Source organism: Emydura macquarii, unplaced genomic scaffold (assembly GCF_026122565.2).
Source record: "Emydura macquarii macquarii isolate MOO-44397 ecotype Brisbane River unplaced genomic scaffold, CSIRO-AGI_Emac_v2 contig_119, whole genome shotgun sequence".
Classification (NCBI taxonomy): Eukaryota; Metazoa; Chordata; order Testudines; family Chelidae; genus Emydura; species Emydura macquarii.
In genome coordinates, this window is record NW_027130256.1 from 29,966 (window position 1) to 48,504 (window position 18,539).

Below are 18,539 nucleotides of genomic sequence, written 5' to 3' on the forward strand. Positions count from 1 at the left end.
TTCTGCTGAAAGTGAGTATCAGGCAGTGTTGGCATTTTAGTTCTGTGCCCAAGCTCAGAGCCTGCGATTTGAAGCGAGAGGGGATCCATCTTGGCTAGAAGTGTTGTGTTGAGGTTGCACTTTGCTCCATCTTTCTCACTGCATTTCATCAAGACACATCCTGAGCTAGACCTGCAGGTGGTGTACACTGCTGAATCTCCATTGACTTCACGGGAGCCTATTTACCTTCAGGTGATAACTCATCACTCCTAGTCAATGGAAGGGACGAGAGCTGTGCACCTTTGATGCTCACATCATGAGATATTACTGAGGGGGATCAGGCTCATTCCGTCTGTCCCTGTAATCCCAACCATTATCTTTGTCCTTCCCTCTACAGCCATCAGAGAATATACAGAGGAAGAAAATGTCCAACCGAACCGCTGTGACCGAGTTCCTTCTCCTGGGATTCTCAGACATTTGGGAGCTACAGATTTTGCACTTTGTGGTGTTTCTGGTGATCATAGAATCATAGAATATTAGACTTGGAAGGAACCTCAGGAGGTCATCTAGTCCAACCCCCTGCTCAAAGCAGGACTAACCTCATCTAGTCCAACCCCCTGCTCAAAGCAGGACTAACCTGAGTGATTTACCTAGCAGCCCTGATAGGGAACCTTCTCATTGTCATGGCCGTAGCCCTTGATCGCCACCTTCACACCTCCATGTACTTCTTCCTGATGAATCTGTCCATGCTAGACCTTGGTTCCATCTCTGTCACCCTCCCCAAATCCATGGTCAATTCCCTCATGAACACCAGGTTGATTTCTTATCATGGATGCATCACCCAAGTCTTTCTCTTTGTCCTCTTCACCACAACTGATTTTGCCTTGCTCACCATCATGGTGTACGACCGATACATCACCATCTGCCAACCACTGCACTACGAGAGGGTGATGAACAGGACAGCTTGCATTCAAATGACAGCCGGTGCCTGGATCAGTGGTATTGTCTACTCTACACTGCACACCGGAAACACCTTCAGGTTGCCCTTCTGCCAGTCCAATGTCATCAACCAGTTCTTCTGCGAAATCCCTCAACTGCTCAAGCTCACCTGCTCTGACTTGTACCTCAGTGAAGTTGGGTTTATTGCCTTTGGTGTGTTTATAGGTGTAAACTGCTTTGTTTTTATAATTGTGTCATATGTTCAGATCTTCAAAGCAGTGCTGGGAATGCCCTCTGAGAATGGCCGGCATAAAGCCTTCTCCACCTGCCTGCCTCACCTCACTGTGGTCTCTTTGTTACTTTTCACTAGCTTCTTTGAGTACCTGAATCTCACCTCCACCGCAGCATCAAATCTGGATCTGCTGATGGGTGTTCTCTATACCGTAGTGCCTCCGTTGATGAATCCCATCATCTATAGCATGCAGAACAAGGAGATCAAAGCTGCATTACAGAAACTGATTGTGTGGAGGATATTCACCAAGAATTAGAATGTCCGTCCTTGCTCCTTGAATGTGATTTCATTCTGAGCTTCTTTATCGACCGATGACAAAATTGTCTCCTTGAAACGTGTGAAATACGTTTATGAAGTAATAAAATCCAGACTAACTCCAATTAAGTTAGAAGAGTTAGTGAAGTGTTACAGCAGTGTAAACAGGATCAGAATCTCTATAGCTATCCATAAAGCTGCCTACACACCTATCTGTTTATTTTAGAGGTTTATACTGCTACCATCACCACACGACCTGACCACGTTGCACGGCATGTCAGTAGCCATAGATAAGTCCCCAGTGAACTTCATGAGTTTCTGTCTCTTCTCTTTTTTTGAAATAAAAATTGTGTTTCAGGTATGAGTGGTTTGTTTTGTGTTTTCTTGATTGTTTCTTTTTGTGTGCGTTATTTTGTTTAGTAGTTGGTTGATTTGTTCCTGTGCTCCACAGGGTTTGTTTGAGGGTAGGAGTTTGGGAGTGTGGAATATGCTTGTTTAAATGAGGGTATCAATTATTTATCATCTATTTGAGATGCAATCTCCTCATCTCTTTGATGGGGTTTTCTGAGAGTCTTAAAATTTTGCTTTCCCCATTCATGAAGACTTGGAAAAAAATTTGTGCGGGTGTCAGGGTAGCTGAGTTTTTGGTCAAACAATTATTTTTATGCTGTATCTTCATTTCCATGGTGGAAAGGCATTTTGGAAGAGAAAGCTATTGCAGTGCCTAATGACAAACTTGAGTCGTGGTAATAAGGCAAAAGTTTTATCCTACCGAACAATTGCTGTGATGGATCTGGCGTTGCTATCTAATATTTTCTCTTATGTTAAATTTTGTTCCTACTGTGGTAAATAAATCACACTTTGTATGGAGAAGGCCTGCCAGTCACTCAACTTACTACTGCTCACATCCCTTGAGAGAAGAACTGCCGGTATCAAACTTTGTTGAGAAATCACGTTGCTGCACAGGGTGTTGTCAGCTGAGACCCTGCTTGAGAGGGGGAAAAATCAGGTGATTCTGCCTTAAAAGAGGGGCAGGCTTATGGCTGAGACCTGAGGGGTGAACTCAGAGAGACCCAAGGAGGGGACAGAGATGTAGCTAACCCTGTAACCAGGGCAACTGGGATTTAGTCATTCACTGCAAAGGGTTGATTTGTAATTAGTCGTTGGTCTTTCCTTCACATAGGGTTCCAAATGTGTCTAGATCACAGATGCCGGCTGTTATTGCTGCTGTTGTTATTCTTAGTATTGTTATTTTTAAAATATGTTTGTGCTTATTTCTGTAACTTATGTATACATTAAATATTAGCAGAGCATGTAAGACAGACAGACAGAAAGACAGAAATATAGATTATGAATAAAAAAAGCCAATGATTGTGCCTCATTTGTTGTCCATTATTGTTGATGTCCAGATCAATGATTTCCTCGAAAATATTAATTATTTGGTGTTATGTATTAAAGAATTGCTGCAAATATTTCTGACCCCAGAGCTCATTTACAAGAACTTCCTGATAAGAGAAGTGTGAGCTTTGAGCTGTTTTGACTGGACATATTTTAACAGGATCTGTTTCTCTTGCCTTATTGGTTACAACTGATTATCCAGCTCCCACTTTGTATAAATAATGTCCTATTCATTGGGCCAAATGCAGTGATGGGTAGGACACTCAGGGGGCCTCTGGGAGACCCAGGTTCCAGCTCTGTCTCATTTAGAACAGCCCCGATAAGTGCTCTGATCACTGCCTTATTGACTCTTCTTGGCAATTGCTCCTTGGTGTAGGATCAAAATCCCATCCTGAACCCGAGACACCTTCTCAATGGAAGTTTAATCACAACAGATGTGCTTCTAGGAGAAGCTACAGTATTGTCAAATCAGCATTTTCTTATTAAAAAAGCTTCATTTGAAAAATCCAATGACAAAAATTGGATCAGAGTTTTGTCTCGTTTTCTCGAGTCAGTTAGAAAACACTGCAAAACCTTCCTCTTCCAAAAAGACTTTCTACCATAAGAAGAATGACACAACACTGGTGTATTTAGGTACTGAGCTGTAACTTGATAAAAAGGATGCCTATCCATGCAGATTAATAACCAGATAAGAACCCATTAAAATCCCAGCTGAATTAATGTGATCATTTCAACAGAAGCACAAATATCTATGAAACTCTTAGAATCTTAGGAGATTAGGGTTGGAAGGGACCTCAGGAGGTCATCTAATCCAACACCCTGCTCGAAGCAGAATTAAGCTCAGCTAAATCATCCCAGCCAGGGCTTTGTCTAGCCGCAACTTAAAGGCCTCTAAAGATGGAGATTCCACCACCTCCGTAGGTAACCCATTCCAGTGCTTCACCACCCTCCTAAAGAAAAACTTTTTCCTAATATCCAACCTAGACCTCCTCCACTGCAACTTGAGACAATTGCTCCTTGTTCTGTCATCTTTCACCACTGAGAAGAGCCTAGCTCCATCCTCCCTGGAACCCCCTTTAGGTAGTTGAAGGTCGCTATCAAATCCCCCCTCATTCTTCACTTGTGCAGACTAAACAAGCCCAGTTCTCTCAGCATCTCCTCATAAGTGTTGTGCTCCAGCCCCCTCATCATTTTTCTTGCCCTTCGTTGTATTCTCACCAGTTTGTCCACATCCTTCCTGTGAGGGGGTGGGGGGACAAAACTGGACACAATACTCCAGATGTGGCCTCACCAGTGCTGAATAGAGGAGAATAGTCACTTCTCTCGATCTGCTGGCAATGCTCCTACTAATGGAACCCAACATGATAATTGTAAAGATGAAAGGACTAGGGTCCTAAGTAACAACACAAGGACATTGTGCTCAAGGTCCAATTCTGACAAAAGCTGTACTCTGCAGGTGATTGGCGTTTGCAAGCCCAGTTTTGCAAAATATCCACTAACTTTGGAAGCCTCAATTTAACATCAGTCAATCTGAGCCTTTTCTCCAAAACCATGGCTTGCCTATGACCCCAACTGAAATCCCTGGAACCTGAGAATGCTCAGCAAATCTGAAAATCCAGGCCTCAGTTCTCAAAAATGGGGCATCAAAAAATAAAGGGCTTGAATTATTTTAGGAAGTTCTGAGAAGCTGAACCTCCCATTGGCTTCTATATGGTCAGCAACTCAGGAAATTAGGCCCAAAGCCAGAAACCACTTTTGGAAATCATAGAATCATAGAATATTAGATTTGGAAGGGACCTCAGGAGGTCATCTAGTCCAACCCCCTGCTTGAAGCAGGATCAACCCAACTCAATCATCCCAGCCAGGCTTTGTTAAGCTGCAACTTAAAAACCTCTAAAGATGGAGATTCCACCTCCTCCTGAGGTAACCCATTCCAGTGCTTCATCACCCTCTGAATGAAAAACGTTTTCCTTATATCCAACCTAGACCTCCCCAACTGCAACTTGAGACCGTTGCTCCTAGTTCTGTCTTCTACTATGAAGTCTTAAGATTTTAATTTAATGTTTAATTGTGCCTGCTTTGCTCGTAGATTAATACTTTTGATAGCCAGTAAGACCCATTAGATCATCTAACTTGACCTCTTGCGTAGCACAGGCTGGATAATTTACCTGGTTACCCCTGTCCTGAACCCACTAACTTGTTTTTGACAAAAGCATCTTCCAGAAAGGCAACCAGGCTGGATTTGCAGACTTTAAAATGTAGACCCAATGCTTGATTTTGTTATATTTGATTCTGTTATTAAAGGCATTGAAATGCCAGATCCTTTTTGGTATAGGACAAGCCACCACAGCCATTTTTCTGTGTCCTTGCATTCTAGCCTGGCTTTCCAGTTTGTGAAATAGGAATCTGTTAGCTATTGATAACTTTGTTTTTGAAACTGCCTTCTTGTCATTGATTATTCTGTTTGTAAAGTTACCAAAGATCCTGGTTGTGAAATTGTTTCTGAGTACATGTGTTCTAAAGTTGGTTGTAAAATGAACATCAGCATATGTCCTGACATGAAGAAACCCACTGTGAAATGAAATTACCCGTTATAGTAGAAAATGTTTTAAATAAGAAAAAATGTTCTTGTTTCTGAAGAACAACTGAATCTTTCAGCCATAAATTTTAGTTGAATGTTAAAAAATTAGCATGTGAATGGATGAGTGAGTGAAGTGCGTATGTGAAACTAGGGAGTGACGGAGAAAAGCGCCAGCCTCAAATGTTTAAGGGAAGAAGATGGGAGTGAAGATAACAACTTTTATGACCCAGCTGGCCAAAGACTGCCCACCCTGATAACCCTGGGGTCCATCTCAAAGGACAAAAACAAGATGGACTGTGATAGATAAGAACAATGGTCATGCTTGAAAAATATGGGTAATTGATAATCAAACCAGGATACAGATGCACCATGACAAAGCAAAACCCATAGAATGGCATAAGAGCTCACCCCTATAAAAAGGGGACAGAAAGATGAGGACTTTGGGTTTGGTTCTACAATCATCCTCTAGGAGCATCAGCGTGTACTGGCAGACCCCTGCTCCCTCCCTCATGTCTTAGGCACCTGCTCAGTGCACTAACACGAGCAACTGAGGCTGGTAACTATACTCCATCTCTGTAGAACTTTATTTGTGTGTGTGTGTGTGTGTGTGTGTGTGTGTGTGTGTGAATGTATCAGAAGAAATGTATTTTAGAAATAGATGAAACTGCTTTTGTTGTAGAGAATTTCTGTATTCACAATAAACGTGGCGTGTTGCCTTGTCCCCCTGAGTAAGATCCTGCTGTTTTTTCAAAAGTATAACAAAAAGATGGAGAACACCCTGTTTTCCAAGTGCTGAGCATTCAGGGTCCATGGGAAATTGACCACGTGGCTACAAAAGTCTTGCATGAATCACACAGTTTACTTTCTATTGAATGGCACAAGTGCAGAGCTCCACCTTTTGCTGCCTCGAATCATTGCAAGCTTTGTGCACCCATCCCTGAGAGACGCTGAGTGCTGCTGGCTTCATGACCTGTGCTCTGCTCCAAGTTCAGTCACCGTCACTGATAGGCTGCGTAGGCCTGACTGTGCCACACTTACTTGGGTAACTGTCGTAACGGGTTAAAATCATTGTATTGTGTGTGTGCCCCGAGTCCATGTTGAGAAAGAGACACAGAAAAAAAAAATCATTGAAGATTGTTAATTGTGTTTCAAGGTTTTGTAACCATCTGTTCTTATAATTGTTCCTAGTTATTTTTGTAGGAGATAAGGAGAAGTTGTTGACCTCGAGAATGGACAAAAAGGTACAAGTTGTAAACCCCATGGGAGAGGAGCTCAGAGACAGCAAAAACCCTGACCAAAAGTAACCAGTTGAACTTGAAATAGGGGTAACTTGCAAGCTCAGCAGTTCCTAGGCCCAAACTTGGAAGTTTGCAGTTGCTGCAACTTTTATTTGGTGAGTTATACCTGACAAGGATAAACTTCTGGCCTGGGGACTTCCCAAGGAGGGACCGACACAGTGAGGTAGGAATACCCATGATTGGTCTGGCGGACATATAGGCTGGAGTGGAGATAAAAGGGTTGTCAGACAAAGCAAAAATCAGAGAGCCTTGTCGTGAGGACCACCGAGCCTCCCCAAGGGGTACACCAGAATCGTGCCTGCAAGAGGGTCTGATCAGCCGTCCTGCCTCTTTCCAGCTCTCATCACCTACATACCTTGGAATAGTCAGGTGAGTGAGCTGATAACCTGTTGGGACTTGTCCTGTGGATGAAAATACCCTAGGTGTGAATACGATAGAGGTCCCACTTGGATGAAAATTAGAATTCTAAATAGAAAGACCAGGTCATGAAACATCTGTTAACTTTGCTTCTACTGAGTTCATTTCTACATGTGGCGAATACTCAATGTCAATGTTTGTTTAGGTATACCAATTCTACTTGTGTTCCAGGAGTGATTGTGACTGTAACTGTTGGAATAACTGCTTTTTGTACGTGCTTTATAATTGTTAGTTGTTTTTTTAGTTTTATATGTGTCTTGAGAGTTTGTAATAGAATAAGGGAACAAGATTTGTGGTAAAACAAATTGCTTAAGTTACTAGTTGTTGTATTAATAAGTTTTGTGTCTAAAATCTAATCATTGTAATCAATTTTTGTCGTTTGCAACCATATAAAAAGTGAATCAGTAAAAGAAAGGTTTAATTCAAGTAGTTGTATTAGTAAGTTGTTAAATAAAGACTATTAAGTGGTTAAGAATTTAATTGAGTTTGCCAAATTTTTCCAGGAAGTTTGACAACTTTTTTTTAAGTTAGTGTTTTCCAAGTCTCACACTCTGTCTTAAAAGGGAATATATACAAACCGCCTTAAAGCACCCTTCAAACGGCTCCTGTAATTTGGGGGGCCATTTAGCCCTGGTAACCTTATCAAAACACGGACCTCAGATTCTCAGTGCAAAAGCTTGTCTCCCTCACCAACAGATGTGGGTCTAATAAAATATACTATCTCACCCACTTTATCCGTCGAATATCCTGGGACCAACATGGCTGCAATAACATTGCAAACATCTACATCTCTGTCAATCTGCCTTGTCATCCACACACCATTAATCTGTCTAATCATCTCTCTGCCCACCTATTCAATTGTTACATCAATCTATCTATCTATCTATCTATCTATATATCTATCTATCTATCTTAAGTTGGCAGGTTTGCTGTGTTGTTGTAGCTGTATTGGTCCCAGGTTATGATAAAGAGAAGGAGGGTGCGGTAATATATTTATTGGACCAACTTCTGTTGGTGAATTAGATAATCTTTTGACCTACACAGAGCTTTGATTCAGTGGGGGATAGTTAATATGACACCAATTTTTTTAAAATGGCTCCAGAGGTGATCCCGGCAATTACAGGCCAGGAAGACTAACTTCATTACCAGGAAAACTGGTTGAAACTATAGTAAAGAACAGAATTATCAGACACATAGATGAACAGGATTTGTTGGGGGAAGAGTCAACATGGCTTTTGTAAAGGGAAATCATGCCTCACCAATCTATTAGAATTTTTTGAGGGGGCCAACAAGCATGTGGACAAGGTTGATCTAGTGGACAGAGAGTACTTGGATTTTCAGAAAGCCTTTGACAAGATCCCTCACCAAAGGCTCTTATGCAAAGTAGGGAGTCGTGGGATAAGAGGGAAGGACCTCTCCTGGATCAGTAATTGATTAAAAGACAGAAAAGAAGGGATAGGAATAAATGGTCAATTTTCACAATGGAGGGAGGTAAATAGCAAGGTCCCTCCAGGATCTGTACTGGGTCCAGTGCTGTTCAACATATTCATAAATGATCTGGTAAAATGGGTAGAAAGGGAGGTGGCAAAGTTTGCAGATTATACAAAACTACTCAAGATAATCAAATACAAAGCTGATTGCAAAGAGTTACAAAGGGATCTCACAAAACTGGGTGACTTGGTAACAAAATGGTAGATAAAATTCAGTATTGATAAATGCAAAGTAGTGCACATTGGAAAACATAATCCCAACTGTACATAGAAAATGATGGGGTCTAAATTAATGTTTACCTCTCAAGAAAGAGACTTTGGGGTCATCATGGACCTCTGAAAACATCCCCTGAATATGCAACAGTAGTCAAAAAAGCTATCAAAACCATTAGGGAAAGGACAGATAATAAGTAAATATTATAATACCACTGTGTAAATCCATGGTATGCCCACACCTTGAATACTGCATGCAGTTTTGTTTGCCCCACCTTAAAAAGAGATACATTAGAACTGGAAAAGGTACATAGAAGGGCAACAAAAATGATTAGAGTTATGGAACAACTTCCATATAAGGAGAGATTAAAAAGATGGGGACTGAGTGTTCAGCCTGGAAAAGAAATGACCAAGGGGGGATATGAATGGTGAGGAGAAAGTGAATCAGGAAGTGTTATTTACCCTTTTGCATAACACAACTACCAGGGGTTGCCCAATGAAATGTATAGGCAGCAGGTATAAAACGAACAAAAGGAAGTGCTTCTTCACCCAAAGCATAGTCAACCTGTGGAACTCCTTGCCAGAGGATGTTGTGAAGGCCAAGACTATCACAGGGCTAAAAAAAAAAACCTAGATAAGTCCATGGAGGCTAAGTCCAGGAATGGCTATAAGCCAGGACAGGCAGGGATTAATAACCAATAGGTTTAAAACTAACAGAGAGAAGTACTTCATCATACAAAGCACAGTCAACCTGTGGAACTCCTTTCCAGAGGATGTTGTGAAGTCCAAGACTATAACAGATTTAAAAAATAATTAGATATGTTCATGGAGGATTGGGTCATCAATGACTATAAACTATAGATGATCAGGGATGCAACCTCATGCTCTGGGTGTCCCTAAATTTCTGACTGCCAGAAGCTTGGACTGAACAACAAGGGATGGATCACTCCCTAATTGCTCTGTTCTGTTCAATCTCTCTGATACATCCGGCACTGGCCACTGTCAGAAGACAGGATACCTGGGCGGGATGACCTGTGGTCTGACTCAATATGGCCGTTCTTATGTTCTCATGTAGGCAGGGGCTGCTGACATTTCAGTCATAGAGATTAAATTTCATTTAAAAATATATCATGCTCTTAGGTAACTGACATATATTCCTTCTCACTCCATTTGCAGCTAATTTCACAGTCAAAGCAGGAGGGAATTGGAACTGAGAAGAGGCTTGAAGTATCTTGGTTCCCTGGGGGCTGATCAAAGAGGTAGCAATGAAGACTGTCCATAGAGTGTAAAGCACTTGACTTTAAGTATGCAGCTGTTTCTATAGGTCTGATCACACATCTGGAGTGACAGCCGCCTAACAAGAAGGAACACTGATCAATTTCATTTGAAACATGTTAATTTCATTGACTCTCGCTTGATCATTACATAAAAAAATCCTTGTTTCATTATGTGCTCATTAAAATAATCCCTGTTAGCAACTTATCTACTAAGTAATTTCTCCAATTAGCCAGGCAGCACCCGTGACTCTATAGAGATTTACAGGAGGAGACAGAAATTATTATAACTTCATTTGCCTTAATCTCCACTTTGAGAAATGTTACACTCAGCTGAGATCCAGGCACTGCCTGGAGAGCCGACAAACCTCTCAAGCAATTAAGCACCAGCGGCAGAAACAAAGTTACTCCTTGTTTTAATGGGTCCAGAGAGAGCCGTTAGATGGAAACGTTATTGAGAAAAGCAGGTCCCAGCGGCAGTACCATCAGGGTTGATTACGAAAGAAAGTCAGAAGCATGGATTAAAGTTAGATAAAGATGTGTAAAGGGAAAGGGGTCAAGCCAGTTCTGCCAGCTGCTGTGAAAGGTGATCCTCCATTCATAAATTCCACCAGAGCCCCCCAAGTGAGGGAATGCAAGGGGAGGAGGGAATGCTGTGAAACTGACGTAAACAAACCGGAGAGTCCCACTCGGTTGGCCAAGGCAGCACGGCCCAGGCACAGCGAGTGAAAGGCAATTCCAGGATTCTAGGCCTCAGTGACAGATCAGCCAACGCACCTGATGGTGACAGGCTTTGCTGTCCCGCCAGCGATCCCCAGCTCTGCCCTCAGCCCTAACCCACAGCCCATCTCCACCTAATGCTATTAATGTCTGGGCTCACAAGTGTGCACACGTGCCCTCAGTCCTGCCTCTATAGTGCCCTGGCTGTCACAGCCTGCCCCACAGCTCTGCCAACCCGCAGCCTCCTGCTATCCCAGTCCTGGTCTCCTCCACGCCCCCTAAAGCTCTGCCAACGCACATTAATCCTGGCTTGTAACCCCAGCTTCTATCCCATGTCTGGGCTAACACTCAGAACACACACAGCTCTGCCGCTGCGCTTCAACCCCGACCCGCAGACACCTGCTGTCCTGTCCTCTCCCTCCACCTCTGCCAGAGCCTGCTCACAAACTGTGTGGTCAATGGCTTGACCAGTCTTTGGTGCGGCATGAAATAGGTTCAAGAATCATAGAATATTAGAGTTGGAAGGGACCTCAGGAGGTATCTAGTCCAACCCCCTGCTCAAAGCAGGACTAACCTCAGCTATATCATCCCAACCAGGGCTTTGTCAAGCCTCAGCTTAAAAACTTCTAAGGATGTTAGATTCCACCACCTCCCTAGGTAACCCATTGCAGTGCTTCACCACCCTCCTAGTGAAAAACTTTTTCCTAATGTCCAATCTAGACCTCCCCCACTGCAACTTGAGACCGTTGCTCCTTGTTCTGTCATCTGCCACCACCGAGAACAGCCTAGCTCCATCCTCCCTGGAACCCCTTTCAGGTAGTTAAAGGCTGCTATCAAATACCCTTCATTCTTCTCTTTTGCAGACTAAACAAACCTTGTCCTCTTCTTTTGGAACATTTCGGGCCAGGCCTGTGAAAGTAACTCCCTATCCACCACTGTGATCAAAGCACTCATCCGTCCTGATCTTGACATCTTCCCTAATCGCTCAAGCCAGAACTTGAATGAATGCAAAGGGTTACAGGATAGTTTGCGTAAGTGTGATATAAAAATCATAGGCCAAGTTGGGCTGCATAACTGCTGTCATATTTGCACTTAATTCTATTCATGCTTAACACAAACTAAGGTGTCTATGGTGCGGATAATACATATTCCTGGTGTGATGTGCACAGAGGACAGCCAGCATGTATTAATCAACAGGGCCGACCTGCAGTCCACTGATACATCATCTCTGGGCCGCCCAGAGCTTTGATAGCCCCTGATCCTGATCCGTAGGCCCCAATAACCTATTTTTGTGCCAGCCTCCCACCCCTGCTCTGCCAACGCCCAGTAATCCTGACCCACAGCCCCTGCGCTATCCTAGCCCTGGGCTCCCACCCCCACAGCTCTGCCAGTGCCTGTCAATCCTGACCTGCAGCCTCCCTGCTAAGTCATCGCTGGGATCTCACACACACAGCTCTGCCAGTGGCCTTGAATTCCAGCCCTGCCTCCCTTGACAGATCTGCGATGTACTGCTCTGGGGACCAATCTGCTCCCCCATTGTGCCTCGATTTCCCCACCCCAGCCTCTTGCCCCAGATACCAACCCCCCACTCCACCCCATTGTGGCTCGATTTCCCCACCCCGGCCCCTTGCTCCAGGGACCAACCTGAACCAATCCAGCCATTGGATCGTGTTACACTTTTTTCCACTAGATGGAATTGCCCATTATGAAGCATATGTTCTCCATGTACATACTTATACACTGTAATCTAGTCACCCCTTAACCTTCCCTTTCTTAAACTAAATACACTGAGCTCCTTGAGTCTGTCCCTAGAAGGCATGTGTTCCATCCTTTAATGAATCCCATGAGCTGTCTCCAATTTATCAACGTTCTTTTTGAACTGTGAATACTATTAATGGACACAGTATTCCAGCTGCATGCCTAGGTACAATCTACTGCTTTGTCTAGTTATGACCTGATTCAATTCCCACAGAAGCTAATGAAATTCTTTCCTTTGAGCTGTGGATGATCTGTTGTGTGACTGGCTTGAAGCATAGTTATTTAGATGCAGTCTAAACTAAATCATCCCAGCCAGGACTTTGCCAAGCTGGGCCTTAAAAACCTCTTTAATGAGATCCCATCACCTCCCTAGGTAACCCATTCCAGTGCTTCAACACCTTCATAGTTAAAAAGATTTTCCTAACATCCAACCTAGACCTCCCCCACTGCAACTTGAGACCATTGCTCCTATTTCTGTCATCTTCCACCACTGAGAAGAGCCTAGCTCCATTCTCCCTGGAACCCCACTTCAGGTAGATGAAGGCTACTATCAAATCCCCCCTCACTCTTCTCTTCTGCAGATTAAACAAGCCCAGTTCCCTCAGCCTCTCCTCATAAGTCTTGTGCTCCAGCCCCCTAATCATTTTGTTGCCCTCCGCTGGACTCCCTCCAATTTATCCACATTCTTTTTGTAGTGGGGGGCCCAAAACTGGACATAGTCCTCCAAATGTGACCTCACCAGTGATGAATAGAGGGGATAATCACTTCCCTCCATCTGCTGGCAATGCTCCTACTAGCGTAGCCCAATATACCATTAGCCTTCTTGGCAACAAGGGCACATTGTTGACTGTTTGCCTTCATTATGATTTAGGGTTACTGTTCCTTCTGCCAAACCTGTTCTACATGTTCATCATCTCTGCCATCCTAAGGCTATGTTCCATTGAGAAAAGACGCAAAACTTTTCCACATGCACGTCCCACCTCATTATGGTTGGTTTGAGCTGTGGGACTAGATATGTGAGCTACGTATGAATTGCCCCTAGCTGTTCTCTCACTCTGGGTAGTGTCCATCCAGTACCACATGTTAAAAATCATCATCCACAGCCTGAAAAAAAAAAGATGTGAAAAGAGTTGTGTGGAAAGCGCTCAGAAAATGCAGATAGGCTGAGATGAAGGTGAGCTGAGTGTCAGAGGGTGAGATTTTCAGAAGTGCCTAATGCCCAGCTTTGTAAAGGCACTCAGGCACTTAGTAGGATTTTCAAAAGCACCTAGGTGCCTAAAACTTCTGAAAATCCACTACGCAGCTATATTCCTTTAAAAATCTACCCCTCAGTTCCTAGCTGCATCATTAGACACATAAATACCTTTGAAAATCTGTCCCTTAGGGTGAAATTTTTAGAAGTGCCTAGGTCACTTAGGCCAGTGGCACTTAGACATGGAAGTGACGTGGGACCAGATTTTTAAAGATATTTCAGAGCCTAAACATACAGATAGGTGTGTAGTGTGATTTTCAAAATTCCCTTGCAGCCAGACTAGGCACCTAAATACTTTTAATAATCTGGCCCTTGATTACAGCTACATGTTTAGATATCGAAGTACCTTTGAAAATCTGGCTGCTATTACTTTTGAAAATTTTACCATTTGTGCCTCCGTTTTCTTATCTGTAAAATGGGGATAATCCATTTCTCAGCCAATATCAAGCTACATTATGAGGTGCTCAGGTAATATGTCTGTCAGTGCTCCCCCTGGTGTGGGAGTGGGGAAGACAAATCAGAGGAGGAGCTGGAGCAGTGGGTATATTGGTACTGGCTTCAAAAAGGTTAATGGGACAAGGAGTTGGGTGGAAAGCGAGGCTGGGACGTGGATGGGAAGCCCAGAAGGGGAAACTGGGATAAGCTGGGTAAGGAGCCTGGAACTGGGATGAGGAGCCTGAGGGGATGGAAACAGACTGGGACAAGGACAGGCTGAAGGAATGTGGTAGAAGTGTTTGTGACCACTAGATGGCACTACCCTTCAGAACCTGGAGAAGAACCCAAGATTCCCGAGTCTCAACACACGCACACACACACACACACACACACCCACACACACAAAACATGTACACAAATTGATTCTTTATTCCAATTACTGATGGAGAAAAAGTTTCAGATGATGCTTCAAGAAATGTTACGGGAAGGATTTCCTCTTCATCAGAGAGACAGAGACATGAATAAATTCAATAAAATTTCATAATAAATCCTTTGCGTCACACACACAGACACTCAAAATCGGTGCTATAGTAGGCTGGGCTATGATGGCAATTGAGAAATCACTCCTTGTTATATAGAGACATGTCTACACTGTTTTGTTTGTTCTTCGTACAGTGTCCAAGATTCTAATGAGGGTAAACACGTAGCCATGTTAATACATAGACGTATGCACCCTGGAAGTGAAAGTGCTGGAAATAAGCCCATGAAAAACAGGTTTTTTACTACATATTTAATTTTTCTTTTTCTTTCTTTCTTTCTTTCTTTCTTTCTTTCTTTCTTTCTTTCTTTCTTTCTTTCTTTCTTTAACATTTTTATTCCTACACAACACAAATCTACTATCATTATATTTCCAGTAGAGGTAGTAGAATTCTTTAGCGTGAATATTATCTGCAAAAATATTAAGGCTTATTTCTCTGAGAAATGAGAATACTAATAAACTGAAAAATGGAGCAATAATGCTGGGAACTCTGGTATTTCAATAGTGTCCAATAAATGGCTCTCCATATCCAATTGGAGCCTGCAAAATAGGGAAATTGTAATATTATCCCCATTTCTGGAAGGGGAATTGAGGCACAGAGCCTGTGAATGTCAAAGTACTTTATGGGTATTGGGCAACACACTGTCAGTGAAAAGAAATGGGAAATAGACCCTTAAGTTCCTTATTCACCCTGGAAAACCCAATAGGGGGAGAAGATGTGAGTTACCTGTGCACCGCAGAGGTTGTTTATTACATGGGGGGTATTCAACACATTTCCCCATAGTCCAGAGCCAGAATTTCCCCACAAACCATCCTCTCCCATTGCCCACAGCCACATGTGTCCGTCCTTTACCCTGAGATTTTTACAGGTAGTTGAGATTCTTTACCAAAAATAAATGAATGAATAAATAAATAATTCTGCCAACGAATTGTGTCTGGTGTGATTAGGACCTGTGATGGTGTCACTTGAATAGATATGTGGGCAGAGTAGGCAACGGGGTTTGTTGCATGGATGCATGCATCTGATGAAGTGGGTTTCTGCCCATGAAAGCTTATGCCCAAATACATTTGTTAGTCTTTAAGATGCCACACGACTTTCACTGTTTTGCTAAAAACAGACTAACATGATTACCCTTCTGTAACTCAATAATTATCTAATATTTCGATATGGTGGGTGGGGGGAGGAAAGAGATCTTTTTTTAAATGTTAATGTGTTGGTTGTCCATCACCCCTAGTGGCTTTCAGAGAAGGAGATCTGAACAAAGAAGATGCGAGTACTAATCCTGGGGTGAATGAGCTTGTTTGGTTGTTTGATTTTTGGTTGTTTCAGTAACAAAGACAGGATACTGTACATTCACAAGTGAACACACAGTAACTCACAGTAGGAAATAGAAACTCAAATAAACATTCTCAACCACAGCCCAGAAAGAAAACACTCACATGCAGGTTGAGTTACACTCAGGAACTCACTCATAATAAGATGCACTAAAAAAAAAAATGTGTGTGCAACGTTCCTGACGAGCAGACACACTCGAAGAATCAGAACTGTACTTATAATGTAAGCTTGCAAAAAAACACCTAAGTCAGATCTACTCTAGAAACTTTTGCCATCTAGCAATGCCAGTTCTGAAGTATGATATTTTGAGACATTTCGATACCGGTAAAAATCCCAGTGTAAACATGGTTATAAAGACATAGAAGCGCTTTTGTTGCTGTAATGTATTTCTCTCAGAGAACCGCTATAAGCTACACATACACATACGGAGTCTTCTCCACTTACTGTCATTGGGGAAAATTCTCAAAATAACTTACATGGTTTAAGAACCGAAGCCTTATTTTCAAAAGTGACTTAGGAACTTAGGAGGCTCAAAGTGGCCAGATTTTTAAAGGTATTTATGTGCCTAGCAGGATCATGTCAAGAGAGTGTAGCTGACGTAGACAACTGGGTAATTAGACTCAACAATGGGGAGCTGCTAGGTGGCAGGCCGTGTCGGACAACCAGGAAAAGGAATTTCAAAAATTTGCAGGGCTTTAAAGGGAGAAGGAGCTTCCTATCCACCTGAAGATGATAAGGAACAGTCAACACGGATTCACCAAGGGAAAGTCATGCCTGACCAACCTGATTGCTTTCTCTGATGAGGTGACTGGCACTGTAGATGTAGGGAAGATGGTGGATGTGATATACCTTGACTTTAGCAAAACTTTTGATACTGTCTCTCACAGTATTCTTATCAGCAAGTTAAAGAAGTATGGGTTGGATGAATGGACTATAAAATGGATAGAGAACTGGCTAGGGCATAGAGCTCAACGACTAGTGATCAATGGCTCCATGTCTAGCTGGTAACCAGTGAAAGAAAATAATTGGTTGCTTGACCACAGTTACTCCATTTTGTTGTTTTTAGTGTTCTGCTTTCTGTTGAAATCACCCTCCCGCTCCTTTTCAATATGTTTATGGTGCTTATCCCTGCCAAGGTCAGAGAGAAAGATTAACAGAAGAAACGAGGAGTCAGTTATAATTTAGTTTTTGTTTTATGCAGTCTTGAGACATAGTCTAGACAATGTTGATAGATAAGTTGAAACCTTTTGCCCTTATTTTTATGTTATGCATATGTTTATAGTTAGAAGAAGTATAAAGTGTAATGTTAACAGTAATAACAATAATAATTTGAGTGTACCAATAAGCATTAAGAATTTATGCATATATAATTTCTTTGTTTGTGTTTGTATAAATATGCAAGAGAGCATGCCTTCGGGGTCTCACACTGACCACTTGTTGGGAAGTGTCCGACCTCTGCAGAAATAAAACTTGGAGACTGCCCAACTACCTGCGTGGATCTCTTTTCCTGGTGCAGGGCAAACGAACCTCATTTGGATATTTTTCCAACAATTCTGGTGTCAGAAGTGGGATTGCCTTGCAAACCGACCCTGAGTTCCTGCGCCAGCCAACGCCCCAGCCGGCAATAGGGTGAGTTCACCCAGAGGGCTTTTGGACGGGGTTTGGAACTCGAGGGAAGGCTGTAAAGCAGTTGAGACCCTTTGCAGTCTCACAGTCTCCAAGGGATTCAGGTACCTGTATGTTTTGTGTTGTGTCTGTCCGGTTTTCTTAGGAGATTCCGAAACGGGCACTGTCCTTGACAGTGGCCACGCGCTGGGCCTAAGGGCTATTAAGCACGGAAGTTCTGGGTGGCACAAGGGTTTTTGTGCATGGAATCTCCTCAGCTTTTTTATCTGTTTTGTTTAGGACCAATTATTGGGTCCCTCTCTGGTCTCTCTGGCAGACTTTGTTTTTCTTTTCCCGCAAAGAGACCATAGCTTATTCTATTCTGTCACTTTGTTTTTGCAAAATCCTCCGGAGGTGTGTTTTTTTTAAAGTAGATAAGCGCATCCCCAATTGTTCTGTGCACAGGTCGTCCACGAGGTATGAACGGGAGAAATAAGTGCTAGTTTAAGTACTAGGATAAGGGCTCGGATCAGGTTCACTGACCTGTCCTTAAGAGGACAAAAGCCGAGGCTGTGTTGACACAGAGAGTGTGTGGGTGTGTGTGTGTGGAGTGATAGTGGTGGATGGGAAATGGGGCTCGGAGGAAGTAAAAAAATCCCCGAGGACAGTCCCTTAGGGACGGTGTTAGCAGCATGGGCTGCGGGTAATTTACCGGTACTAAAAGGAATGAAGAAAACTCGAGTCCTAAAACTAAATACA

The 18,539-nt window shown here is 42.8% G+C and overlaps 1 protein-coding gene across 1 annotated transcript; it reads left to right on the top strand.

The window, feature by feature from the left end:
- The first annotated feature begins 662 nt into the window (after positions 1-662).
- Positions 663-1,466, top strand: LOC137150187 (olfactory receptor 14C36-like). Its single transcript, XM_067543943.1, has one exon. The coding sequence runs from the start codon at positions 663-665 to the stop codon at positions 1,464-1,466; it is 804 nt and encodes a 267-aa protein (XP_067400044.1).
- Positions 1,467-18,539: the final 17,073 nt, after the last annotated feature.